The sequence below is a fragment of the Gopherus flavomarginatus genome, chromosome 4 (assembly GCF_025201925.1).
Source record: "Gopherus flavomarginatus isolate rGopFla2 chromosome 4, rGopFla2.mat.asm, whole genome shotgun sequence".
In the NCBI taxonomy this organism is placed as follows: domain Eukaryota; kingdom Metazoa; phylum Chordata; order Testudines; family Testudinidae; genus Gopherus; species Gopherus flavomarginatus.
The window spans coordinates 55,750,960-55,776,681 of NC_066620.1; the positions used below are offsets into that span (position 1 = coordinate 55,750,960).

The 25,722-nt window shown below is 41.2% G+C and overlaps 1 protein-coding gene across 1 annotated transcript in view; it reads left to right on the plus strand.

The window, feature by feature from the left end:
• Positions 1 to 25,722, plus strand: part of DNAH14 (dynein axonemal heavy chain 14) — a 490,898-nt gene that overhangs the window by 41,019 nt on the left and 424,157 nt on the right. The window contains exons 7-10 of the mRNA XM_050948398.1: positions 1,112 to 1,276; positions 8,080 to 8,192; positions 15,470 to 15,532; positions 22,109 to 22,247. Of these exons, the coding sequence (XP_050804355.1) occupies positions 1,112 to 1,276; positions 8,080 to 8,192; positions 15,470 to 15,532; positions 22,109 to 22,247 (480 nt within the window). The remainder of the gene's footprint in view (positions 1 to 1,111; positions 1,277 to 8,079; positions 8,193 to 15,469; positions 15,533 to 22,108; positions 22,248 to 25,722) is intronic.

The window sequence follows — 25,722 nt, forward strand, 5'->3', positions numbered from 1 at the left end:
AATATTAAATAGCACCTATTTTTCTAACATTCACAAAGTGCTTCACAATATTAATTGATTAAACCTAACAATGCTCCTATAACAGGGGTGGGCAAATTTTTTTTTGGCCTGAGGGCCACATTGGGTTTCGGAAATTTTATGGAGGGCTGGTTAGGGGAGGCTGTGCCTTCCCAAACAGCCAGGCGTGGCCCGGCCCAGCCCCCGCCCTTATTCTCCCCCTCCCCCCGCTTCTCACCCCTGGGACCCCTGCCCCATCTACTCCTCCCTGTCCCCTGACTGCCCCCCGCTGCCCCATCCAACCCCTCCTTTCATTCCTGGCTGCCCCACCCCAGGACCCCTGCCCCATCCAACCACCCCTTCTCCTTGACCACCCCCGGAACCACTGCCCCCTGCTGCCCCATCCAACCCCCCCCTCCTTCCTGACTGGCCCTCGGGACCTCTGCACCCATTCAACCCCCCTGTTCCCTGCCCTCTGACTGCCCTGACCCCATCCACACCCCTGTTCCCTGCCCCCCACCCTGAACTCCCTTGTCCTCTATCTAAGCCCCCCTGCTCCCTGCACCCTTACTGTGCTGCCTGGGCTATTCAGTGTAGCAGAGAAAGATCTAACACGATCCAATGGCTGGAAGTTGAAGCTAGACAAATGCAGCCAGGAAATAAAGTGTACATTTTTAACAGTTTGAGTAAGTATCCATTGGTACAATTTACCAAGGGTTGTGGTGGATTCTCCATCACTGATGATTTTTAAATCAAGATTGGATGCTTTTCTAAAAGGTGTATTCTTAGGATCATTTTGAGGAAATTCTGTGGCTTATGTTATACAGAAGGTTAGGCTAGATGATCACAATGGTCCCTTCTGGCTTTGGAATCTGTGAACATTTTAAAAAACTCCTGTCATGGAACAAAAGAATAATTGGATTGATGCTACTTGAAGAGCTATATGATGTAATAATAGGTAATTTTCCAGCTAATTCTGATGCCATTATTCACCATTCTGTTTTTAGTCAGTCTGTTTGAATTTATTATCTACTAAGGGTAAAGTACATAATCAATTTGTAATTATGAAAAATAAGTGGTGCAGTAACTTAATGCATGTATTCTTTGCTAACAGAGACCTTTATTACTGAAAGATAGTGGAGAATATATATATTGTCTCAGAAGAAGCAGGAACAACCCTAAGGCTCCCTATAATCCCTACGATCTTCAAGTTGTCTCTGCAAATTCAGCTAAACATAATAAAGAATATTGGACCATTACTGCTTCATTTGTGTCCAAGGTAGCTATATAATAATTTCAGAATTTACATTCACAGCAGTAATTGTAACTCAAGAGTTTTGAAACTTTTTTGTAGAATGTATCCACCCCACCTCCCATTTATGATCTTACAACCAGTGGAAATTACAGTACTTGCATATTTAAATCATACATTATGGCACTTGAACCCCTCTAATGCGTGTGCCACACATACAGATGGATGAGTTTGCTACTACTGGCTGCAAGTTAACAGACCTGGGCCATTTTTCTCAGGCAGAAGAGGCTTCTGCTTTTAGACCCAGAGTTCTGGGTTTGATCCCCACTGTCAGCGAGCTATTGAGGGGCATCACATTACACTTATATAAAAAAGTAGTATTGGGAAAGTATTTAAGGAGGATTTTTCACAATTGATCAGCATTGGCCTATATTTGCTCCCTTTGAAGTCTCTGGTAAAACTCCCATTGATTTCAGTGGAAGCAGAATTAAGCCAACACTGAGCGTTTTTTGAAAATCTTACTCAGTGTATTTTTATCTGCCTTTTAGTGATTTACAGCTGGAAATAAAGAGAGGGAGTCATTGCTGTAAGACCAGTCAGCTGTCCATGGACCACAGCTTGGCTAAGGCCTATTAGAAAAAGAGCACTGCAATAATCTGTACAGTCTATTTCGGTGGTGCTGAACTTGATGGGGAAACCTGGGTTATTTTCCATTAGCTTAAAAGGTCTCCTTTAGCACAAGTACTAGTAACTTGTAGTTTGGAAAGATAGACTGAATGACTTAATAGGTTATGAGTCACTGTCCCTATGGATGCTCCACTTCAGGTGTGTGCATGTCCATGCGCTTTCAGTCAGAGATTCTTGTCAGCAATATCTATTGGCCTGTACCTGTGCCCTACACATTCTCATACTCTGGTACAAGAATATACAGGGAGGGAAGGATATGCCACCGCCCCCCTCCTACCTTCACCTCTGGTACTGACACCTAAAGCTCCGCCACTGGAGATAGATGATATTGCCTCAGACATTTCCATCCAGGTTTCCACCACCTTCCCATTCAGCCTTCCTCCTTTAAGGTATATCCCAAGGACGAGACCCCATTAACCAGTTGATGACTGACTTGTCAGCCTTAGCAGGAACATCCTTGGGGCCTCGCTCCTTTTCCTTATGCCCCCACAGCATTTTTCTTTTTGGACACCTTGTGCTCCTTATGGTGGCCAATTCTATAAGGTGCCCTCATGCAAGAGGACCTACCAAATCAACAGCCACTGGCGCCTCAGGATTCTCTTCCCAGGAAGAGACACTTTCATCTGACAAATCTTCTTCCTCACCAGGAAAGATGGTTATGTCCCACCCCCATTCTCCATGGGTGACTTCAAGATCTTACAAAAGTTTAGGAAAAAGAATCACAGAGGCCTTGTGGATCCCCTTGGAGGAAATACAAGTATAGTGCTCCCAGGTGGATATTTTGCATGTCTCCTCTCAGGCAAGGCAATCGTGCTCTGTCAGTCATGCTTTACTTACTATCACGAGCCTGTATGATATAGGAAACACAGGTAACCATTCCACCCACATGCTGACTAAAAGTACTATGTATTGGCCATGGATTCGGAGTATTTTTCTCCCATCCCTCCCCTAATTCTTTGGTAGTTGATACTGTTAATGAAAGGAATAGGTGGTATTGGTCCAGATCATCTCCCTCCAGTAAAGAACTTAAGTGCCTGGACCATCTCAGTTGCAAAAGCTATTCTTCAATTGCTCTATAATTTAAGATTGCCAGTTATTATGCCTTGATGGTGAAATATGACTTTATAAATTATAGCAAATTCTCACATTTTATTGATTTGCCTCAGGACTAGAAGGAATAGTTTCAAACTCTCATTACTGAAGGCCAGATGATTGCCAGATGTTCCCTGTAGACTTTTCTTGATGTGGCAGACATAGCCTTGTGCTTTATGGGAACTCTGTGGCAACTCTTTTATGTCAAAAGACCTACTGATCTCTTTGGTGTTAGACTACATATTATTGTCCTGTTATCATTAAATTGATGGGAAGAACCTTTGAAAATCTGGAAGGGAGCATCCTTCTTTCCAACATTGCCAGCAATACACTGGCTCACTAGGCTGGGATACAGTGTAAATTAAACTAACTAGGGACTGAAAGATTGAGTGAGTGCTTGTGAAACCAGATAACAGGGAAAATAAAGAATCTTGGCGGTTCTGGCTGCAAAAGAGACACTGACCTTATTCCATTTGCGTTAAGATTGCTTCCAGACCTGTAATGCATAAACATTATAGGTGGCCTCAATATACAATATTGATACAAGATGCTTATAATCAGGACTCACCATGGAGAATTCTGTTGTCCACTCTATCCTAAAGAGCCATCACTAGATTCAGTCAACCTTGCTGACTGCTTCTTGTTGTAGTACTCCCTTTTTGAAGAAGCTAATATGAAAGATAGCGAATAGCAGTCCCAAAGTGCACCTGTCCACTGGCTGTGACCTTAATCTTTACCCAATCAGATATCAGTCCAGGATATGGAACTGAAATGATGCTGATGGATTATCTTCACATTCTCATAGACAAGGAACAATCATCTGCTGTCTTAGAGTTCTTGTGTTTGATTCAATTGATCATAGGATGCTGCTATCTCATCTGAAAGATGGGATAGAAGTCAAAGGAAACCATCTCAATAGTTTAAAATCCTTTGGGGCTTCACTCAAAGGGTGGTGGTGAACAACTGCCACTTTGCTTATCAGAATCCTTACATGTGAAGTGTACTGTAAGACTCACTTCTCTCCCCTCTCCTATTCAATATTTACATGCAGTCACTGGAAGAAATTGACACTCTACATGCTCAGTTACCAACAAATATGCAAACAACAGCTCTGTTTATCCTTCACCGAGGCCCTGATTTAGATAACCATCCCTAAAACTCACTGAAGTAAATTGGGATTAAGGATATGCTTTTTAATATAGAGATGGTCTTAAGCACATAAGTAATTTCTTGATTTGTGGCCACAGCATGAACACTGTTATCACACAGCTATCCTAGGCTTTGAATAAGATAAACACATGGATGAGGATGAATTGGTTGAAGTTAAACACAAGCAAAGTGAAGGTTATGATGTATTGGTTGGCGAGGATAATGAAATGAAAAGCTTGCTGAAGAACTGGCTTGCCCCATTTATGTTGCCACTAGTCAATATATATCCTCAAATAATCAACAGCATCTACATTCTAGACATCTTTATGGACTCCCCACTGATGCTGAACTCGTATAACACCAGTATTTCAAGACAGTTCTGCAACTCGGCACCCGATATACAAGTGTGAATGCACAGAGGTAACTCTCTCAAAGAGCAACGATTATTGATGTCACCTCTTTCTTAGCAGAGGTCCTCACTGAGATGATGATGCTTAGATCCCTCTTATGAGTTGATGCAGTTATTTTAAAACCCTGTATGAGTAGCTGAAATTGTTCCTTCCACTATTCATTACTTTGCATGTATCACTATTGAACTCGGTCTGCACTCATATTGTCCTTTCATCTAATTTGGTTAAATCTTTTTGAAGTTCCTCACAGTCTTCTATGGATTTGACTAACCTAAATAACTTTATCATCTGCAATTTTTGCTGTGCCACTGCTTGCTCCCCTTTACAGATCATTAGTAAAATGTATTAAACATCACCAGACCTCGTACACAGCCTTTTCTTGAGGGACTTTGTCAAAGACTTTTTGAAGAGCTAAATAAATTATGTCAATACAGTTCTGTTCTATTAGGATGTTAAAAGAATTTTATAGATTAGTGGCACAATTTTCCTTTGCAGAAACAGTGCTGGTTAGACCTTTTCATATCAGGCTCTTCCAGGTGTTTTATTCTATTTTTTATTACTGAGAGTGCATCATTCTCTCTCTTTTCTCCCCCTCCCCCCTTGAACATTGAGTCAAGTTTAAGCTGTTAGTCCTTCAATATTCTGGGTTAGAATAACTAAAAGATCTCCTTCAAGGATTCTGAGCTTCAGGAAGCTCTATCCTTACATGAAACCTTCAAACTACAAGAAACTCTGTACTTTTACTGTTTGAATAAACTATAATGACCAATGTCCCTGTAGTGTGACTGTCTAATCTAGTGGCATTTCTAAAGCACCTATCAAAGTAATGTCTAACTACTGTTTCCTGGTGCAACTAGCAGAGATTGTTAATCATTATGAATTGTGTGGTGGTGATGGCTAGAAAGTGAAATAAGATCATCATACTCACTCTTAACTGTAATTTAATCAGAATTTTGACTGAAGATCTCTTAATTAAAAAGTTTATTGTGCACTAATCCTCTCTGAAATGTAGCCTCACAATCACATAGGCACTATGAAGCAAGATATTTGACATTACAGAGGAGAATGATTTCCCCCCCCAAATCCTCTTTCAGTAAATATGATGGCAAGCCTTTAAAGCCTTATCACTAGGTACATCTCTACTCCAATATAATGTGATCCTCTGGACCCCAAAAAATCTCACCGTGTTATAGGTGAGACGGCGTTATATCTGGGTAGTGAGAGGAACCGCTTGCTGCCCCAGCTTACCTCCGCTCTGCCTCTGCCTCCTCCCTGAGTGCACCACCGCTGCTTCGCTTCTCCCTCCCTTCCAGGCTTGCCGCGCCAATCAGCAAGCCTGGAGGGGGGGAGAAGCGGAGTGGTGGCAGAGCACTCGGGTGGAGGCAGGGATGAGCTGGAGTGGGGAGCGGTTCCTCTGTGCCCTCAGCTACTTGCTGCGGCCCTCTCCAGGGCCTCCCCACCCCAGCTGACCTCCATTCCACCTCCCACGAGTGTGCCGCAGCTCCGCTTCTCCGTCCTACCTCCCAGGCTTGCCGCACCAATCAGCTGTTTGGCATGGCAAGCCAGGGAGGGAGAAAAAGCGAAGCTGAGTGGTGTGCTCATGGGAGGAGGAAGTGGCGGAGCAGAGGTGAGCTGGGGGCAGGAAAGGGTTCCTCTGCGCCCTTCCCTCCTTACTTGCTGCGGCCTCCCCGTCCCAGTTCACCTCCGCTCTGCCTCCACTTCCTCCCACGAGTGTGCCACAGCTCCGCTTCTCCTCCCTCCCTTGGCACAGCAAGCCTGGGAGGGAGGAGAAGCGAAGCTGCAGTGTGCTGGTAGAAGGAGGCAGAGGCGGAGCGGAGGTGAGCTAGGGCGGGGGGCCCCGGGGAGGACCGCAGCACGGAATGGGCGGGCATGGAAGAACCACTTGCGGTAACACGAATTCAGATATAATGAGGTAAAGCAGCCCCATCCCCTGGAGTGCTGCTTTACCGCATTATTATCCGAATTCATGTTATATAGGACCGCATTATATCGAGGTAGAAGTGTATGTCATGAGGTATAAGATGGGTCAGACAGACAGATCCTCTTTCAAGTGTTGAAGTATCAGTTCAGTAAAAACTAATAGCATTTCACACAAAGACCGATCCTTATTATGGGATGAGACTTGATTGTCTTATCACTTTTTGCTTTGTAGATAACATTCTGTCCTTGACTAAAGCCCCGTATCTGTGGCTTGATTCAAATTGCAGATAAAGGTATTGCTATGTTTTAAAAAGAATATAAGGAAGCAGTCTAGGAACAGTTATGTTGCGTGATGTCAAGACCTATTGGCTGTTTCTTGCTCTGCATTAATTCTTGAACTGTTTCCTGTGCATGCAGAATGCAAACATAACAAAGTCAGGCTTGATTAGCCTTGGTTTTTATTATTGTTTTTTAATATTCACAAGAACAGTTATGTCTTAGATTCTTGTGTTATTTTGGAGTGTAAAAGGGAACTTAAGAACAATTCAGATTGTAGTAATTTAAACAAAATGATAGTTTTATGTGCTCGTCTGCCAAAAAGCATCCTTTGGATCAATTGTATACTGTGTGCTTGAAAAAAAAAATATTCTGCATTAAACAGTATGGATGCTTTATATAAAAAAAGAGCTTGGTTCAAAAATGCTTGTTCGCTACTAATAGCATAATTTAGCAGTAATAAATACTGATTTGTTATATCCCTACATATAACTGATTGCAACAGAAAATATATTTTTATATAAATGTACTTTATTGCTGAAGCTTTTAATTATGTTTTTTCATACCTTCTTAATTTGTAATTTGAAATTAAATATGAGGAAAGAAATAGAACAGTTAATTTGCTACCTATAAACCTCGTGTACTCTTTTTGAGTAGCATAGAAATCATGTGACTCGAGAGTCACAGTGCTAGAAACAGATGGTTTTATATGTATTCTCGTCAGCAAACAATGAAACACGCTGTGTCCATTTGTATGGGAATACAGAGAGAGGAGGGATATATTTGTGGAGTTGTAGAAAAAACAAAAACCTTTGGAAATGCAAAATTTTGGCTATCTGCAGTTAGCTCTTCTGGTAACATAGTATGTTGCAATGTAGGACTCCGTGATTAATATCCAGCCTAATTTATTCTCTCACCTCAATCATGAAGGGTCTCAAAACATTCATAAGTACGGTACTACTCTTAGGCACCGAGAAGGGCACATACTATCTAATTTGTGAGCATCCTCTAGAGCCTGAAAGAAAGGATCTTCATGATCCTACACAAGCATAGCAGCTCTTTCACCTGCTGTTTTTCTATTTGCCTGCTATTGCCATGCAATTGCTATTACTAACCGGATTTTGTTTATTAGAGCAGTTAATAAAATGTCAGATTTACTGTGTAGCTAATAAATTATGTATTGCAATAGTGGAAACTCCATAATCTCTCAAAGAAATGCTTCTTGAACTCCTGTTTAAGATGAAGTAATGACTATTTTTTATTTCATTTTTCTAGTTTTCTGTAGTACACAAAGCAGAAGAAATGGAAATAATTCCTGTAATGGAATGGCTATGTGAAAGACAACTTTATTACATGATATGCAATTTTAATGTGTTTTCCAATATCAGGTAAGAGAGAGAGAATTAATAGATTATAATACATTCTAATATTTTTATATAACTTAACAATGCCTTTTAAAAAAAACCTACTAATATCAGGCCTGCAATAATTTGTCAGTTTCATAAATTGATATTTTTCTATAGTTACGTTATTGAAGGATGACTAACAAAGAAAAAAAAGTGTGCCTTTTTTTAGGATTCCTTTTTCTTTTCTCCTGTTTTTTCTTTTGTGTGTGTGTGGGAAGATTTTTTGCTTCTTTATTTTAACCTTAGACTATCAGGTATGCCAAGCCATCTTTTTCGTTTTTGTCAGAAGACTTCTCAAAATCAGGTGTATGGTATGCAAAGTGGTTTTAATCTTTCTTTCATGGTAAAGAATGCATGAAATGACTAGAACTACTCAACCCACATGTAGAATGCTGCTGAGCAATCCGTTATGTATTAAAGATTAAAGCAAAATCTTTGTTACTAAAATTGTCTTGTTCTTCTGATTCGGTATTGTGGATGCATCAATAACAATGCCATAGTTAAAGGTTGAGTTGAACATTTCACTTAAAGCAAGATTTAAAATCCCTCTTGTACATTTTGATTATGTGGGCTTCCATTATCAATGTTTTACGGTTCCTGGCTTCTGTTTTATATTCATTAATGTCAATTTCCTGTGTCTTCCATTCAGTCATAAATATATAGTTTTTATAGCTGTCTTTACTTCCCCTCTAAATCAGGTCAGTTTTTTTAGCCAATACAGCCTTCTTCCTTGGTTGTAGCTTTTAGGCTTCTAGTAAAGAGTTCTTAAACAATTCCCAGTAATCATTTTGCATTTTTCTGGTTAAATTATTCTTCACAGTTGATTTGGCTCATAATTGTTTTCAGCTTTGTGAAATTGGACGTTCTAAATTACCGTATATATAGATTACAGGTCTGGACTTTATTCTGTTTTCACATTATAAATGTGATGAAGTCATGATCACTTGTACCTTAAGCTATCATTATTTTTTAGTTCTGTGACGAGTTCCTCTGTATCTCTCAAGGCCAAGTCTTATACAGAATCCCCCCTCATGTTGGCTACAATACTTCTTGAGTTGGGAAATTATCTATAATATTAAGAAATTCCATGGATGTTTTAGTACTGGCAGCATGAAAGCTCCAGCATATGTCGCTCAAATTGAAGTACACAGTGATTTAAGCAGCTTTTTTCTCTACACGTTGTAGATAGGTGCATAAGGAATCAATCAGCGTGTTCCCTAATGTGATATGGTAGTCTGTAGCAGGTACCACTAAAATGCCATCTTGTGCTTTATCTGTTAGGACATTGATCCATAAGCATTCAGGATCATTTTCTTCTGAGATATTGGTGATTCAAACAAGCAATGTCAGTTTTAATATGAGGTGCCATTCTCCCTCCCCTTTTTGCTTTCTCAGTCCTTCCTAAATAGGTAATAGCTGTTGATTTTAACATTCCAATCATGAATTATTCCACCAGATCTCAGTAATACCAACTAAATCTAATTTATAGTCATAAATGAACAATTCCAATTCCTCTTGTTTGTTACCCAGCCTCCTAGCACTGGTGTATAGTTAAACAATTTCTTCTCTTCATGTCCTTTGATTCCTTGACTAATTTTGTTCTTGATATCTTTATTCTGTTCTGAGAGCTTATATCACCCCTCTTTTTGCCCTCATGTTTTATTAGTTTAACCCCCTCCTGGCTACTCTGTCCAGCCTGTTCCTGAGGCAGTTGGTTCCCCTTCTTCTGTGGTGGAGGTAATCCAGTCTATACAGCCCTCTCTCTCCACAGAATGTGAACCAATATTCTACAGAACCAAAGTCCTCCACCATTTATCTAGCCAATGGTTAATTTCCAGAATCTTCTGCCTTCCTTCGCTTGCAGGACAGGCAGGATCTCAGAAAAACATTATTCTTCAGCCCACTTCCGAGTTCCCTGCAGTCATCTGTTATCTGTGAGCTATTCTATGACTCTGTGTCATTAGTGCTGATATGAACCATCACCAGAGGATGCTTGTCCAATGACTTCAAAAGCCTGTCTAATCTTAGAGTTATGTCTTATGTCTTGAGTCTGGGAAGACAGCATGCCATCCTCTGTCTGCTTTCTCATGACCCTATAGAAGAGGAGAACTACAAATTGGATCTGCCATTTCCACTGGTACCAGCACAAATATCTTTCCCATCTCCTATCACTCCAGCTTCGCCGTCCCCTCTGGATGGACACAAGCAGTTTCGAGAGCTGCTGTGCAGGGTGGTGGAGGAAATTCAGATCTGCCTAGAGGAGGTCCAGGATACACAACACAAGATCCAAGACATTGTATAACACACAGGATCCAGCTGAGTAGTGCTCCCAGTAAAGGAAGTGATACTGAAACCAGCAAGAGCTGTATGACATAGACTCTAGGACTGGAAGGGACCTCGAGAGGTCATCGAGTCCAGTCCCCTGCCCTCATGGCAGGACCAAATACTGTCTAGACCATCTCTAATAGACATTTATCTAACATACTCTTAAATATCTCCAGAGATGGAGATTCCACAACATCCCTAGGCAATCTATTCCAGTGTTTAACTACCCTGACAGTTAGGAACTTTTTCCTAATGTCCAACCTAAATCTCCCTTGCTGCAGTTTAAACCCATTGCTTCTTGTTCTATCATTGGAGGCTAAGGTGAACAAGTTTTCTCCCTCCTCCTGATGACACCCTTTTAGATACCTGAAAACTGCTATCATGTCCCCTCTCAGTCTTCTCTTTTCCAAACTAAACAAACCCAATTCCTTCAGCCTTCCTTCATAGGTCATGTTCTCAAGACCTTTAATCATTCTTGTTGCTCTTCTCTGGACCCTCTCCAATTTCTCCACATCTTTCTTGAAATGTGGTGCCCAGAACTGGACACAATACTCCAGTTGAGGCCTAACCAGTGCAGAGTAAAGCGGAAGAATGACTTCTCGTGTCTTGTTTACAACACACCTGTTAATGCATCCCAGAATCATGTTTGCTTTTTTCGCAAACATGCATCAACAACATGCGTCCCTATTCCCAAGAGGACTGAGAAGGGTTACTTTGTCCTGGCAAAGGAAGTGGAGTTTCTGTTTACACACCCCACACCAAACTCTCTAGTTCAGGCTGCAACAGAAAGATCTAGGCAGCAACATCCAAGAGCCAGTCCCTGTGATAAGGAGGCCAAGAATCTGGACCTGCTGGGTAGGAAGATATTTACATCTACTAGACTGCAGTTGAGAATATTGAACTATCAAGTGCTGTTGGTCAGGTCTGATCTTTTGAATTATTCAGAGTTCTTAGATTTTTAAGGACAAATTACTTTAGCAAGATAGGAATCAGTTTCAGCTCTTTATTGATGAAGGCAAGCTGGTGGTCAGAACTGCATTACAATCTGTGGTTGATGCACTGGACACCACATTAAGGTCAATGGCAACTGCCATTGTGATGTGCCAAAAATCATGACTATAATCTTCAGGGCTTCCCAGGGAGATCCAGAACATTGTGGAGGACTTGCCCTTCGAGGAGACCAACCTTTTTCAGTTAAAAGACTGATAAGTTTTTACACTTACTAAAGGACTCAAGGGCAGTCCCCCGCCCCCACTCCCTGGGTGTATATATACAGCAGCTCCAAAGAGGAAATAATTCAAATAAATCAACACCTATGCCTCAACTGTTTATCACTAGCGATTCTATGAACTGCCTTGTAAAAGACAGAGGGCAAAAGCCATGATACCCTGTATCTTCCAAATCAACCACATCAGCCCACACGCACCTCCTGGTGAAAAAGATACTTTTGACTGGAGGCTCTGGTGTTGTGAACCACTGTTGCGGTCTCCACAGAATCCTCGTGTATCCTTTTGTGGGTGTGGCCATCTAGCACTCTTTCCCCACAACTGGAGTGCAATAACAATGAACATGTGGGTGCTAGATATCATCCATTGCGTTTACATAATCCAGTTTCTCTCTGTACCCTCTCAAAAAAACCCTTCCCTGTCTCCTCATCAGGGACCATTTTCATAAGGAGCTCCTCTGGTCAAGAGGTAGAATCTCTCCCATCAATGGGGAGCAATAGAGTGGGGTACTTCTTTAACATCAAAGATAAGGGTTCTATTTGAAATATTTCCTAGTTCCCAAAGAGAAGGAAAGGTGGAGGCTGATTTTCTTGATTTCCGCCCCCCGCCCACAAATTATAATTCTGTTTGGTTACACTGGTATTGATAATACCTTCCCTACAAAAAAAATACATGGTTCACAGCTCTCAATATGAAAGATGTGTACTTTCATGTGCCATAATCACCCCATCCACAAAGGATTCCTTTTTTGTCAGTTCCCAAGGTCTTTAACAAGATGCTTGTGACAATAATAGCCAGACTGAGGTTCCAGGGCACTCACTTGTATCCTTTCCTAGATGACATCTTCATCAGAACTCCAACCCAAGCAACAGAACACAATGCCACAGTCCAGTCTCTGAATTTGCTTCAAGCATATAGATTTGTAAACACCAAGAATAGCTGCTTGGCTCCCTTCACCTGGGAATAGAAATAGACTTCTGTGGCAAAGGGTCTATCCATCGCCAGGCAGATTTCACAAGATACAGAACCTGATATCCAGTTGGTAAAATGTTCAAATCTGACCATAGCTCAATGTCAACAACTAATGAGCTGCCTGGTTTCATGTATTGGAGTCACCCCATGGGCCATATCAGGTGCCTCTAGGCCTTTCTCCTGAAAATATGGAACTTTTCAGCAGAATGCATGCAAGGTTCTGAACTAGGTACTAATTTCACTAAAATGGTGGACAGTCTCACAGAACATTGCAAAGGTCTTCCCTTTGTCTTAAAGATGCACAAGTACTCACAACTGATGCTAGCCTGAAAGGACAGGGAATGAATCTGGGGCACGGAAAAATGGAAGGTACCTGGAACCCCAGGTGAAGTTAATCAAATGGCAGACTGGCTCAGGAGATGCACAGTCAACAACTCAGGATGGTTCTTGAATTAGTAAGTCTTTGCTATGATTTTTCAAGAGTTCAGACTTCTGGCAGTCAACCTGTTAGCCAATCATAAGAACACAAAGTGGCCAAAGTATCTCACAGGGATGCAGATACCAAATCTCTGGTGATGGATGCTCTTTTGCACAGATGGCTACAAGGCCTGCCATATGCTTTTCCTTTTCTTTCCATTTCTAGGAAAGGTGATCCAGTAGATAAGATGAGGCAAAGGCAGTAGTGTGTTAACTCCATGTTAGCTAAGGAGATCATGGTTCTTCAACCTGATTGAATTGAAATTGGAGCCACCAGTGTAGCTACCGGTGAGACTAGACATCATTGGCTAAGGCCCATTCTGCCATACAGACCCAGACAGGTGCCTGCTGTCATCCTGGCTGTTGAGAGGGAAGCTTAGCTATGCTAGGATTATCCTACAAAGTGATTGGAACCCTACTGTCTAGATGAGCCTCAACATTAAAAGCTCAATCTTCCATTTTATTAGGCTTAACTCATGGTGTCAAGAACACAGCAAAAATCCCAGTGATCCTGATATCCCAGGTATCCTGTGTTGATCGGATCTTTCCTGCTACCCAGAATGCATAGGTTCACAGACTCTTGAGATGAAGTGGTATGTCATTTATTTGGTGCTTTAGTGAGTGATCAGTCCACTAAAACAGGGCACAGCATAGGTTTAAATGCAAGCGTGTTCCCTCATTCATGAGCTTGTCTTAAATACATTGTTAAAAAGTTATTCATTTATATATTGTATAAACACTTTTTCTATCTTAGCATTAAGATTAGTTTGCTAACTCTCAGTTGTTTAACTGATCGTGTTGCTGACCTAGTTGTTTACATGATCAGATTGCAGGCTCAGCATTTTACCTGGCTGTTCTCTTTCCTTGCCAGACAAGCAGGCATCTTTCCACATGTCCCAACATCTAAAGTATACATTCTACGTATTACATCATTGACTTTCTTTAGGAAAGAATAGACAAGGGATTTCAGCCTAGGTCCATCGTCTGCCAGGTATGAGCTATAAGTAATATCCTATTTGTGGGATTGTTTGGTTCCTTAGCTGAGACCCCTTTGGTATCCATATTTCTCAGAGTAGTCAGACTGGCTAAACCTGCAGTTAGACCAATTTTTCCCAGTTAGGAGATACCAATCGCACACCATTTTGAGCCACTGACATCAATAGCTCCATTTTACCTATCCACTATAACCTGTTTTCTGGTTGCCGTGATGACTGCTAGATGAGTTTCTGAACCAAAAGCTTCATCCATGCAGGACCCTGAGTGTGTATCATGACAAGTTGGTGCTAAGATTCCCAGAATCACTCTTGCCTAAGGTGAATTCATCTTTCAATGTTTCACAGAAGACTGTCATCCTTTCATTCTGTCCAAAGCCACAGTGCCCAATAGAAAAGCTGCTAGCACACTTTGGATGTTAGAGCACTAAAGAGCTATATCAAGCCTACTGAATCAACAAGAGTATTGGGCTTCTTATTTGTATTTGATGTGAAGTGCCAAGTATCCAAGCTATTGCTAGCTAGGTGGATCAAGCTATGCATCGTTCAGGTATATAAGGCAGCAGGTATTCTTTTCCAGACATCATCCAGGCACGCTGTAGTCCAAAGGACCTATGGCAAGTTTGTGGGTGGAAAGGACTTGTGTTTCCACTGCAGAGATCTGCAGGGCAGCAACACGGTTCTATATTAACACCTTTATTAGACTGCTGTGCAGGTTGCAGGATTGTGCAGGTGTGAGTCTAATAATAGCATTACTATTTTGAGTGAGTAAGTTTGGGAGAGGGGGTTTTCCAATCTCATTCTGTTTTGTGTTTTATCCCTCCCTACTTTGGTTCACTGCTTGCTACTTCCCATATGTATCAGAACTGTGGGAAATGCTGAGATGAAGAATGGTAAATTTCTTACCTGATATTCCTTTCTGCTAGCAACATTCTCCCACAATTTTACCCTCCCTGGTTGGCTTCCTAGTCAAAGGACAGTATTTAATTTCAATATTCATGTTTGAAGGCCACAGCCTATTGTACATAGTTTATTAGCTGGTGTTTACTAACGATATTCTATACACTTTTATACAGTTTTGGGATTAATCATCTGGCAGCAGGCCAGAAATTAGGGGCCTGACTATCTCAGGCTCTGCTACAGCTTTGAACTGCTTCCAGAAACTGCACACAGGACGGGAATACGCTCTACATATCATAACTATGGGAGATGCTGCTATCAGTAAGAAAATTATTAGGTAAGGAATTTACCATTTGCTTGTTTCTAGAATGAAGAAATATTTTTTCACCTGGAAAATCAATGTTCGAAGAGCTAAGACAACCAAGAGCAAGTAAGTTGGAATACAAAGTATTGTGAAAAAAAATTAAAAGGATCTGAATGTCTGAAATGTATCTGTTGAATAAAGTGCAAATTAATATTTCAGTGTTATGTCAATCAGCAGTAAACAATTACAAAAAATCTCTAGGGCATCTTTATTGTATTGATACCTGCATGGCAAAAATGATTGCAATGAAAGTTCAGTGGTACATCTATATTACTGTAAAGCATAATATCATAGAGGACTGTCTTTTTGTTGTATGTTTGTACAGAGCCTAGCACAATGAGGTCATGGTCCATGACTAGGGACCCAATATGCTTTTCATAGATTCTAAGGACATTACTATGGTAATATAAATAATAAAGAGTATGAGTGTCAGGGACTCTAACCCCCAGACGGCAAAGTTCGTTGTCTGACCGCGAGAGAGACAGGCAACACCAGCAAGGTCCGATCAAAAGCTCTTTATTGACAAGTGCACGCATCAATAGAGAGCAGCTCGTCTCTAGAGAGAACCAGCCTGCTCTTTACATCTTAGTATAAGCCTATATAGACAGTTTCGTTGCGTCATAAATTATTCACTGGAGCAACCCACCCCCTTCTTTTAACAACTAGAAACTAGACACCTTTTAGTATACATGCATGCCTAAAGTTAGAAATGTAGGGGAGTTAAAAACAAACAAAGAACAAAACCAGGGAGTGAAAACAAGGAGACTGGGAAACTAGGGCTCTTATCAGTTCTTCGAAGGAGCTGCCCTAACACAGCACATCTGGTACTATGCCAGGAATGCAGCTTCTCTCTTATTTCACTTTTTCCCAGCGCTTGTGAGACATGCTGCTGCTTCTCAATGTTTTCCACTCAGGAATTACCCACAAACCTCTGTTAGCCTGACTTTGGTCAGGTTGGCATACCTGGTTGTGTCTGCAATATCTTTATTCAGACCTAACATGGATGAGGTCTGTTCCACCCATATAGTGTAAGAATGCTCAGGTTCTATGCAGATGGAACATGGAGGGACTGAGGGGAATTCAGTCCCTATGCTGGGACCAGAAGAAACAGGACCTCATAGCCACTTTCTCTATCCCATTCCCATTATGGCCTTCCTCATTAGTACATAGACACAATCTATGGCATGTAGAGGTGCACAGGCCTATGAGTGATGCAGAGGATCTTGCACTGGTTCTCTGCACAATTAATGAATTTCTTTCTCTATGGAATATACAACAGAAGATTGTGAGTTCAGGCCAATGCCTGCATAGGGGAGTGGACATAATGAGTTCTGCTTGTTACCCTGTCAAAGAAAGTTATCAGGTTGGTTTGACACAATTTTTCTTGACAAATTCCTGCTGACTGTTGTTTATCATCTTATTATCTTCTAGGTGTTTGCAAATTGATTGTTTAATTATTTCCTCCATTATCTTCCCGAGTACAAAAGTTAAGCTGACGGGTCTGTAATTCCCCACATTCTCCTTATTTCCCTTTTTATAGATGGACACTAATTTGCCCTTTTTCAGTCTTCTAGAATGTTTCCTGTCCATGACTTTTCAAAGATAATTGCTGATGGCTCAGATATCTTCTCAGTCAGCTCCTTGAGTATTCTAGGATGCATTTCATAAGGCTCTGGTGATTTGAAGACATCTAACTTGTCTAAGTAATTTTTGACATGTTCTTTCCCTATTTTAGACTCTGATCGTACCTCATTTTCACTGGCATTCACTATGTTAGAAGTCCGATTGCCACCAACCTTCTTGGTGAAAATTGAAACAAAGAAGTCATTAAGCACCTCTGCCATTTCCACATTTTCTGTTGTCTTCCCCCACCTCCCCCTCATTGAGCAATGGGCCTACTCTGTCCTTGATCTTCCTCTTACGTCTAATGTATTTGTAGAATGTTTTCTTGTTTCCTTTTATCATGTGGACTGACCACATGTACTTATACAGTCATAGCAGCCATTAGTTGGAGACTCTCTGTAGTATTCTCAGGAAGACTCCTCAGGTGGGAGATAAGCATCTCCTAAGGCCTATTGTTTTTCCTAATGGCCCATTGCTCTGAATTGGTCCTTCCCCACCCATTATCTAGACTGAAAACATCTTGTCTAGTGGGTGTTCCCCAGGTGTAACTACATTTGAAATACAGATACATAGTCAATATTCATAACTTCAGATACAAAAATGATACATGCATGTCTGTTACAGCTATCCCCTATTCCATTTTGTTTCTTACAGCTGTCCCCAGACTCCATTTTGTTTTCTGTTCTCCTGTGGCCGCCCTTCCCTGGCTGTTAAGTTGTTTACCAGGGCCACTGCCCTTCTCAAAGGGAGGGCCCCTTAAGTTGCCCTTCTCAAAGGGATGGCCACTTGTGCTGCGTGCTAAGTGGGACCACTGCCCTGTTCAAAGGGTTAGTCCTGTTATCACCTTGTTGAGCCTGGGCTTGGTGTAGGGTAGGCAATGTCCAGAGCTGCAAGACCTAATGTGTTTTTAAGATCCTGGGCATGAGTCATAGGCCTCATGTGCTCTTGAGTCACCTATTGCACAGGACTATGTCCAGGCATGTCTCTGGGCTTACCTTCAGTTTTTTCCCTGTGCTCCCTCCCCTGTGACAGAGGGAGCCTATCAGGATTACTGGCGGGAAACTGCCCAAGTTTGCCTTTAAAATCAGACATTTTTGAAACACACCTCAGAAAGGTTCCTGCATTGCTGCCTGGTCTGATCAGCCAGGAGTTCTGGGGGGTCCTTTCTCCGCTCTCGTTTTATTTTTGAGTGTACCCCCGTTTTTTGAACGCCCTCCCCCCCCCCCACGAAGGACGAATTGCTACCTGAGAGATCTCCTGATTATTGAGACTGTACCGAGCCCTCCTTGCTTCTTCTGATGTTGCTGCTGCTTCTGCCTTTGCTGCTGCCTTGGGGACTGGTAAGAATCCCTCTGTAAAACTTTCTATACTTTTATTTTATTATTTTAGCTGCTGGCTCTGTTTCCCCAGCACACAGACTCAAGCTAAACCTTGGTCTGTGTCTTAAAACCTCTCTTAAACTCCAGGGCTCTTTGCCGCTAAAAATAAGTTTGTACCGCTGCTAAGCTCTGCTCCTGTGGGCTTTGCCTTGGGGCTCTCTGCTTTCAGCTGTATCCACCGCTGTAGCCACCATCCCTTGGCTTCCTTGGGAGCTGGGTCCTGGACACATACCACTCTGCCCTCTGTAACCTCCCCATAGCATAAGGTGCACCATAGGTCTTGTTTTTTTTAGTTTAATAAGTCATAGTTTAAGATTGTAGAGCTTGTAAGTTTCAACTGCCTTGTTATAGTTTACTGTTTTGTTGCTCCGTATAGTTGCTTGTTATAGCTTTGCTTAGAATTGTGATATTTGTTGTTTTGCCTAGTCGTTGGTTAAGATAGATAAGGTTTTTTGCTGCTTAAATTTGCCTTCCTGCTGTCCCGATCTCTCCCTGAACTTTCCCGTGTCTGTTTTTCCCCGCTCCAATCTCCCCCTCTGTGTGCTCCTCCGTGTTTCCCTGTTATAACCCTTTGCTGCTTTTTCCCCCGCATCTGCACTCTCTCCGAACTTCCCAACTCCTTGCTGCTTCCCCCCCCGCGTCTGCATCACCCTCCGAACTTCCCAAACCCCTTGCTGCTTCTCCCCTGTATAGCTTCCCTAACCCTTTGCTGCTTTTTCCCCCGCATCTGCACTCTCTCCGAACTTCCCAACTCCTTGCTGCTTCCCCCCCCCCGCGTCTGCATCACCCTCCGAACTTCCCAAACCCCTTGCTGCTTCTCCCCCTGTGAAACTTCCCAAACCCTTTGCTGTTTTTTTTTACCTTTTGCTTTTGGTGTCCGCTTGTTGCTTAAACCTCTCTCTAGCCCTTCTTTACACTTCTCCGCTGCCCCTCCCCTACCGAAGATCACCATCACACTGCTCCGTTGTCCTCACCCTGCAGGGCTTCAGAGTCTCTCGCTGCTTCCAGCCGCTCGTCTGCATACCACTAATCACTCACTCCCCCCCCTCCTGTTTCTTGACCCAGCCTTTATATTGATATCGTATTGTTGTACTATAACTCACATTTTACTTGTAATTATAACACCCCATTGGTTGCCTCCACTTTTCTGATATACTTTGTATTTACATTGATGCCACTGTGTTACATTGTGTATCTAGCTATTAACTCATATAGAAGCTACCATTTTATTTTGCATTTCTTTTGGGTACGCTTTGCATTTCCACACTGTATCTAGAGTTGCTTATTGACTGTACTGTATCCCATTGTGCTGAACCCCACTTGCTGTAGCCCACTATTAGAACTCCCTACACTGTTCAATAAGAAGAACCCCCCCCATCGTTGTCTATTGTAAACACCCTATACACCCCATCCCATCGTATTTCATTATTAAATTCCCACCACTTCCTTTTTTTCCCCTTTAATAAAGAAATTAATTGGAACCCCAGCTGTGTGGTAATTGCTCCCCAAGATCCCATATACCTGCAGGCAGGGACAATGCATACAAATAGGATAATCATATTCAGCAAATCATAACTTTTTCAATGACACCTTATATGATTTATCTTGCATACGTTACATTACAAGTCTCGTAATGATATTGTAATAATATCACTGCAAAGAATATGGAGTGCAGTGTCAAAGGTATGTTTAAGCTAATGAGGTAGTCTGAGGAATCAGCACTGGTTCCAGAGGCTGGGCAGTAGGTTGCATGGTCCCATCTCTGCACCATGAGCATTTGCACAGAGGACTGAAAATAGGGATAGTGCATGGGCTCTGTTCAGACTCTGGAGGCTTCAACAATTGGATCCCTGCTCAGTAGTTTGGCGAGGGAGAGTCCCCTCTTTGCTACCTATGTGTGTGTCAGGGTGCATGTGGGAGAAGGCTACATATGATCTGTCCCTTCCTTTGCACATTCATGTGTGACCTAAGCACAATCTAACTATAGTTAACATAGTCTGTCTTTACCTTATCTTCAGATACTTAAATGGGAAAGGCATTCGGAGTCATTACTCAATTTTTAATCTGTATTTAAATTCAGCCATTTTCATTTTTGTAAATAAGAGTTATGAATGATTAAAAACTGAATAAGAATTCCAAAATTTTTCTGATTGATTATAGAAGCGAGAACATAATGGTTTCATTTATAATCTGTTAACTTCTGTAAAAGAGAGATAGCGGTAACATTTTTACAGTAATTATGTTAATTAGATACAGTGAAGGAGACACTATTATTATAAGGCCCTATTTTCAAATGCTAATAGCTAGCTGAAAATTTTACCAGTTATGGTTTTCTATTTTCCTGTCAGCAGTTTGCCCAAATGCAGTTTTCTTTTGTGTGTGGAAAGTTTGTCATCATTATTTTGGGGCACTGTCAGACTATCCAACTATATTAAAATTGTATCTTAAAAAAAAATCAAATTTACTCTTGAATAACTAAAAAATGGATTATTTTCAAAATGTATCCTGCAACCATAGTACCTTGTAGTTTTAATTATTTGTATTACCATGGCATCTAGTACTGCAGTCTCATCACATCCCACAAGCTAACCCCTATTCCTCTACACACTTAGGCATCTGAGTAACTTTTTTTTGGTGGTTAGTTCCACTAAATTCAACAGATGAAAGAAATGGAGACCCTATTGAAGTCCATAGAAGCCATAGGCACTGACTGCATGGAGAAAAATTAGCGGGTACTTAGCACCCACCACCAGCCAAGCTCCCCCTCTCCCGCCCACTCTCCAGCAACTCTCCATCACTGACAGCCTTGCTGATCACTCCTCCCCCTCCATCCCAGAGCCTCCCACCCGCCACAAACAGCTGTTCGCACGGCAGGTTGGCTCTGGGCAGGATGGGGAGGAGTGGGAATGGGGTACACTTGAGAGGGGGTGGAAAGAGGCAAGACAGAGCAGAGGCAGGGGCTTCAGGGAAGAGGTCGAGTAGGGTTGGGGTCTGGGGGGGGGGTGGCATTGAGCTCCCCCCGGATAGAGGGGAAGTCTGCGCCTATGGTAGGAGTTTTGATTATTCACCAGCATAAAGTTACTCACAGGTATAAGTATTTGCAGGCCTTTGGCCTATGATGACTTAGACCATGTTACTTCTTGGATAGGAAACCTCCAGAGAACATCAGGATGCTACATTTGGTGGCATTCTTCCTTCATAGTTGGGGTTTGAGATCCTCATATAATATGGAAGATACTGTAGAAGTTCAAATTGTTCCAGTCATTATTGATTATAAACATTAAGTTTCCTACAGCTTTAGGACCTGATCCAAAGCCCTTTGGAGTCTACAGGAGTCTTTCCACTGATTTTAAAGGGCTTTGGATCAGTCTTTTATGAGGATAACTGCCTTTAACATGTTAAGATACTAGGTTTAAAATAACGTTTAATCAATAATAGGAAAAGAATTATATGTATCATAAAGAGAAAATACATTTTTGAGTTCAGTAATATCTTCAGGCTGAGAATACTAAAGAATTAAAAGGGGGAAAACAACATGGAGTTCCAGTTACAGTATATTTCTATAGTGTCCACTTAACTGTTACAAAAAGAGAAGCACTTGTATACATTTTACACCTTGAGATGCTTTTCTTGTTTCCAGAACCATGATGTACAACCAGCTTTTTTTGGCTGATGAATTATTTCTGAGCTGCTTGCTTTATATCCAAGGTCTGTGTGAAGATGCATGTAACATTAATTGCTGCAAAGGATCAGAAGATAATGCAATTTATTTGATAAAGGTGAGCAAAGCAGCAGTATTTTTAAGTGTAAATACACCAAAAATTGTTGGCTCAGTATCTCACACATCAGTAAATATTAGTGATGAAAAAAGATATAAGATATTCTTGGATAATTCTGGAAAAGAGCAACAAAGGCATTTGAGGTATGGGGAATGTGAGCACATGACTGGTTATAGAATTTTCATCCCAACAAAACAAGCGAATGGAGAATTGGGTGTCAACTTGCCAACTGATAATGGGAACTGATTTGAAGTATCTGTTTAAGAATTGATGTGCATCATTTAAAGTGTGTGAATTGTACAGTGTGTCACCAATACAATGCAGTATATTATTGTGACTTGAAATCATTTGTACTAAGATAGATTTTAAGATTTTATGCTTTTTGGGACTATCTCACTTGTGACTTTGGGCATGTCACTTCCCTTATCTGTACTTCCATTATCTCATTTGTAAAATGGGAATAATGACACTAACCTCTTTTGTAAAGCACTTTTGAGATTTATGGATGAAAAGTACAATATAAGAGGTAGGTTTTACCCCACTGTTGTTATGATTATTTCATTATATGTGTATTGTGGGGCCTTGATAGGGGCCTCCAGGTGCCATCTACCACAATACAGAAAATAAACTATGTAAATACTGATGGAATCTGCCATAAAGCAACAAGGTGATCTGAAAAAAATTAAGTACCATATTATTTTCATTGCAATAGGAATCTAGTGTTATTTTAGGCAGTTTTTTCTATATTTGACCATTGTAAACCAGCTGCATTTTATGAATTTTAAGTATAATTTTCACAATATTTTATTTGTTCACTGGAATCTTCTTAGCTTACTTTTCCTTTTGCTGTGTACCCTTCAATTCTATACAAAATATCACTGGCGGAGGGATAGCTCAGTGGTTTGAGGATTGGCCTGCTAAACCCAGGGTTGTGAGCTCAATCCTTGTGGGGCCATTTAGGGCTCTGGGGCAAAAATCTGTCTGGTAATTGGTCCTGCTCTGAGAAGGGGGTTGGACTAGATGACCTCCTGAGGTCCCTTCCAACCCTGATATTCTATGATTCTAAACTAATATTTCTTCATTGAGTGGTTTTCTAGATGTCTTCCATTCATGATATTGCACATCCCTTAATGCCAGAGATTGGAACTTTTTTGTTGCTAGCAGTCGCCCTGTTGGTCCACGGATGCTCCTGGAATGCCCCTCCGATTCCACCTCCGAAGGCATAAAGAGACAGGGTTGACTGACTGCCACTTAGTTCTTTCAACAATGGCGTTAGGTTAGAGGCAGAACACTTTAGCAGTCCCTTATCTGTTTTAAACTTGGGCAGTTAGGTGTTGTAAATAGTTTTTGTTTTAGTCAGATAGCTTTAGATAAGTTCTTTGTTAGTATTTTAGTGTTAGGTGCTTTTTAAAAGTACTAGCTAACTAAACATTTAAACTAGGTGATAGGCAGCTACGTGGGCTCCTAAATCTCGTGGTTTTAAAACATGCCTTTCATGTAACGTTGCCTGGTCAGAGATGCTTGTAAGTATTTTCGTATCTAGGTTAGGGGCATATTCCTAATAAATGTGCTATCTGCTGTTCTTTTGGCTAGCAGTCACGGAAGAACAGGGAGATTAAACTGAGAATAGCTCATCTCAATTGATTAGACTCTTCCTGTTGGTATGCATACTTCCACCTTTTCATGTTCTCTGTATGTATAAATATCTCCTGTCTGTGTGTTCCATTCTATGCATCTGAAGAAGTGAGCTATAGCTCACGAAAGCTCATGCTGAAATAAATTTGTTGGTCTCTAAGGTGCCACAAGTACTCCTGTTCTTTTTGCGGATACAGACTAACAAGGCTGCTACTCTGTAAACTGAGGGTGTATCTCCTGGACAGATGTGAGACCTGACTCAGATCCTGGTGAATCAGATTAGTCGATCTCCAGTATTCCCTCTACAAGTAGTGTTTCCGTGGCAGTTAAAAATCTTTGGCTGAAAAGGGACACATTTCTTTCTTCAGATCCTTTGAAGAAAAAGAAAAGATGCAAACTGCTGTTTTGGAAGGCATAGATAGGTGTTTTCTGAAGCCCTGAAGCATGCCTCTGAGAGATTGCCTTCAGATCATTCTGAGGCTTCAGTGCCACCTCTGCAGGTAACAGTAGCATATTCTGTATTTACTTCATTGGGTACTCAAGGATTTAATAACAGGTGCACAGATACCATCTCAGTTCAAGGGTGCTGCTTCCATGACTACTTTCTTGTTGGTATTGTGTACAACTTTACTGATCAGTTATATAGCTCCAGCATCGGTACTGATTACTTCGGCTCTCATATACATGGTACCATTAGATTTAGTGGTATGTGACCATTCAGAATCATCAATACTGGCTCATGCTGACAATCTACTATTGGTGCCATATATGGGTGAATCATTGGTACTGGCTATTGAACATCTGCCTGCAGGATCTGGCACTCGCTTAATGAAGACTGTTCCTTGCTAGTCATCTTTGTTTGAGAGAATGTTCATTGGCTTCTGAGGCAAGTTTGGAGGGATATCTTTCTTACCCACCTGCCTATGGTTCCCAAGATTTGTCCTAAAATCAGACTTCAGAAGTCTTCCCAGAAGGATTATATATTAGATTCCAAGGCCAGAAGGGACCTTCTGTATAATGCAGGCCATGGAACTGCCCCAAAATAATTTCTGGAGCATATTTTTTAGAAAAATATTCAATCCTGATTTTAAAATTGCCAGTTACTTATCCTCACTGTTAAAAATTTATGCCTTATTTCCAGCATGGATTAGTCTAGCTTTGAATTCCAGCCACTGGATCATGTCATACCTTTCCCTGCTAAATTGAAAAGACCCATTTTCAAATATTTGTTACTCATATAGACTGTACTCAAGTCACCCCTTAAACTTCTGTTTGTTAAGCTATATAGAACGAGCTCCTTGAATTTGTCACTATAAGGCATATTTTCTAATCCTTTAATCATTCTTGTGGCTCTTCTCTGAATCCTTTCCTATTTTTCAACATCTTTCTTGAATTGTGGGAACCAGAACTGGATACAGTATTCCAGAAGCTGTCACGCCAGTGTCAAATAGAAAGGCAAAATAAATTATACACTCTTACTTGAGATTCTCCTCTTTATGCATCCAAAGACTGCATTAGCCCTTTTGACCACTGCATCGCATTGGGAGTTTATGTTCAGCTGACTACAGGCCATGAGCCGTAAATGTTTTGTCAGAATCACTGCTTATGAGGATAGTCTTTTTTGTCTTGTTTATATGGCCTACATTCTTTGTTCCTAGACACATGCATTTACATTTAGCAGTATTAAAACACACATTGGTTGTGTCCAGCTCACCAAGTGGATCAGAAAGCTCTGTACCAGTGACCTGTCTTCATTACTACTCCCCCCAACTCTGTGTAATCTGTTAGTGTTATCAGTAATTGTTTTGTTTTATTCCAGGTCATTGATAAACATATAAAA